Source organism: Fulmarus glacialis, unplaced genomic scaffold (assembly GCF_000690835.1).
Source record: "Fulmarus glacialis isolate BGI_N327 unplaced genomic scaffold, ASM69083v1 scaffold18393, whole genome shotgun sequence".
Classification (NCBI taxonomy): Eukaryota; Metazoa; Chordata; class Aves; order Procellariiformes; family Procellariidae; genus Fulmarus; species Fulmarus glacialis.
The window spans coordinates 1913-3565 of NW_009201218.1; the positions used below are offsets into that span (position 1 = coordinate 1913).

At 60.3% G+C, this 1653-nt stretch overlaps 1 protein-coding gene across 1 annotated transcript in view; it reads left to right on the forward strand.

Annotated features, from left to right (window-relative positions):
- The window catches only part of LOC104073931 (FH1/FH2 domain-containing protein 1-like), a gene marked incomplete at both ends in the record, with an annotated part of 4471 nt that overhangs the window by 1364 nt on the left and 1454 nt on the right, over nucleotides 1-1653 (forward strand). Inside the window, 5 exons of the mRNA XM_009573874.1 lie at nucleotides 1-97; nucleotides 367-519; nucleotides 680-862; nucleotides 1112-1231; nucleotides 1431-1597. Of these exons, the coding sequence (XP_009572169.1) occupies nucleotides 1-97; nucleotides 367-519; nucleotides 680-862; nucleotides 1112-1231; nucleotides 1431-1597 (720 nt within the window). The remainder of the gene's footprint in view (nucleotides 98-366; nucleotides 520-679; nucleotides 863-1111; nucleotides 1232-1430; nucleotides 1598-1653) is intronic.

The following is a 1653-nucleotide window of genomic DNA, read 5'->3' on the forward strand; positions in this document are numbered from 1 at the left end:
GGTGACACTGTGGGCGTCCCTGCAGAACGTCGAGGTCAATGCTGCCAAACTGGAGCATCTCTTTGAGACACGGTCAAAGGAAGTGCCAACTTCAAAGGTACCAGCGGGCTGGTACCCATCAGCCAAGGGGACTTGAGGGGTGGGAGGAAGGCTGTTGGTTTCTGTGGGGACCCTAGGCATGCACTGTCACCCCTACCCTATGCTGAGGATGGGTACCCGCAGCCCAGAGAATCGGTGGGGACGGTGACGGGCTGTGCACAGGTTTGGCTCACCGACGGGTCCCTGATCGGCTCCCTGTGTCCATGGTGTTTTCATGAAGGTGAGCCCTTTGCCTGGCTGTCCCCATCCATCCTGTCCTCTTTGCAGAAGGCCATCGATGGGAAGAAGGTGGTGGTGGTGCTGGACCCCAAGAGGAGCAACGCCATAAATATTGGCCTGACGGTGCTGCCACCCGTGCACATCATCAAGACGGCCGTGCTCAACTTTGATGAGTTTGCAGTCAATAAGGAAGGGATTGAGGTGAGCACGAGAGAAGCTTGGCCCCTCTGAAGTCCTCATGCGGGTCGTTTCCCCTGGCCAGGACACCTCCGTGCCACGATGCCTGCGCTGCCAGCCCTGGGGTGACACGTCCCATGGTGATACGTCTGGAGTCTGACACATCCCTCTTTGCCTGCTCTAGAAAATCCTGACCATGGTTCCGACCGAAGAGGAGAAGCAGAAGATCCAGGAGGCCCAGTTGGCCAACCCTGATGTACCCTTGGGCTCTGCGGAGCAGTTCCTGCTCGCCTTGTCTTCCATCAGCGACCTCACGGCCAGGCTCCAGCTTTGGGCCTTCAAGCTGGACTACGAGAGCCTGGAGCAGGTACAGAGCCATGTACCCCCTCTGCCCTCCCACCGCTGCCAGCCCCAGCAGCACTGAGCCAAGCGTGTTCCTGGTGGGGACCAGCCATGTCCAAGTACGGGAGGTGCCGTCCTGGCTGGGGACGGGCTGCAGGTCCCCAAGGCAAGCATGGGCTTGGGTTGACCATGAGGTGGTTGTCCTCATGGGCAAGGGTGAATGCTGAAGGGAGAGGGTGGCCAAGGGGTCTCACCTGCCTGTCTCCTCACCCAGGAGATTGCAGAGCCGCTCTTTGATCTGAAGGTGGGCATGGAGCAGCTGGCCAGAAATCACACCTTCAAGTGCATCCTGGCCACGCTGCTGGCCATGGGCAACTTCTTGAACGGCTCTCAGGTGAGGAGCAGGGTGCGGAGGGACGTGGCCTGGCTTGAGTGCTGCAAGGACAGGACGCATGGGTACCCAAGAGGGACCATGGGAAGCCTGGGACAGCGCCTGAGGCTGGGTGGTGCTGCTGGGGACCCAGGGGGTCTGCAGACTGGAGGTCTGCTGGAGGAGGGATGGAGAGGCCCTGCTGAGTCTATTGGGGTTTCAGAGCAGAGGCTTTGAGCTGGGCTACCTGGAGAAGGTCTCGGAAGTGAAGGACACGGTGCACCGGCAGTCCCTGCTCCACCATCTCTGCCAGATGGTGGTAGAGAAGTTCCCAGAAACCACTGACCTCTACTCAGAGATTGCCTCCATCACCCGCTCCGCCAAGGTGAGGCAAGGCAGATGATACCCGGGCAAGGCAAGGGTGTGGGACCCATGGCTGGGGGGGG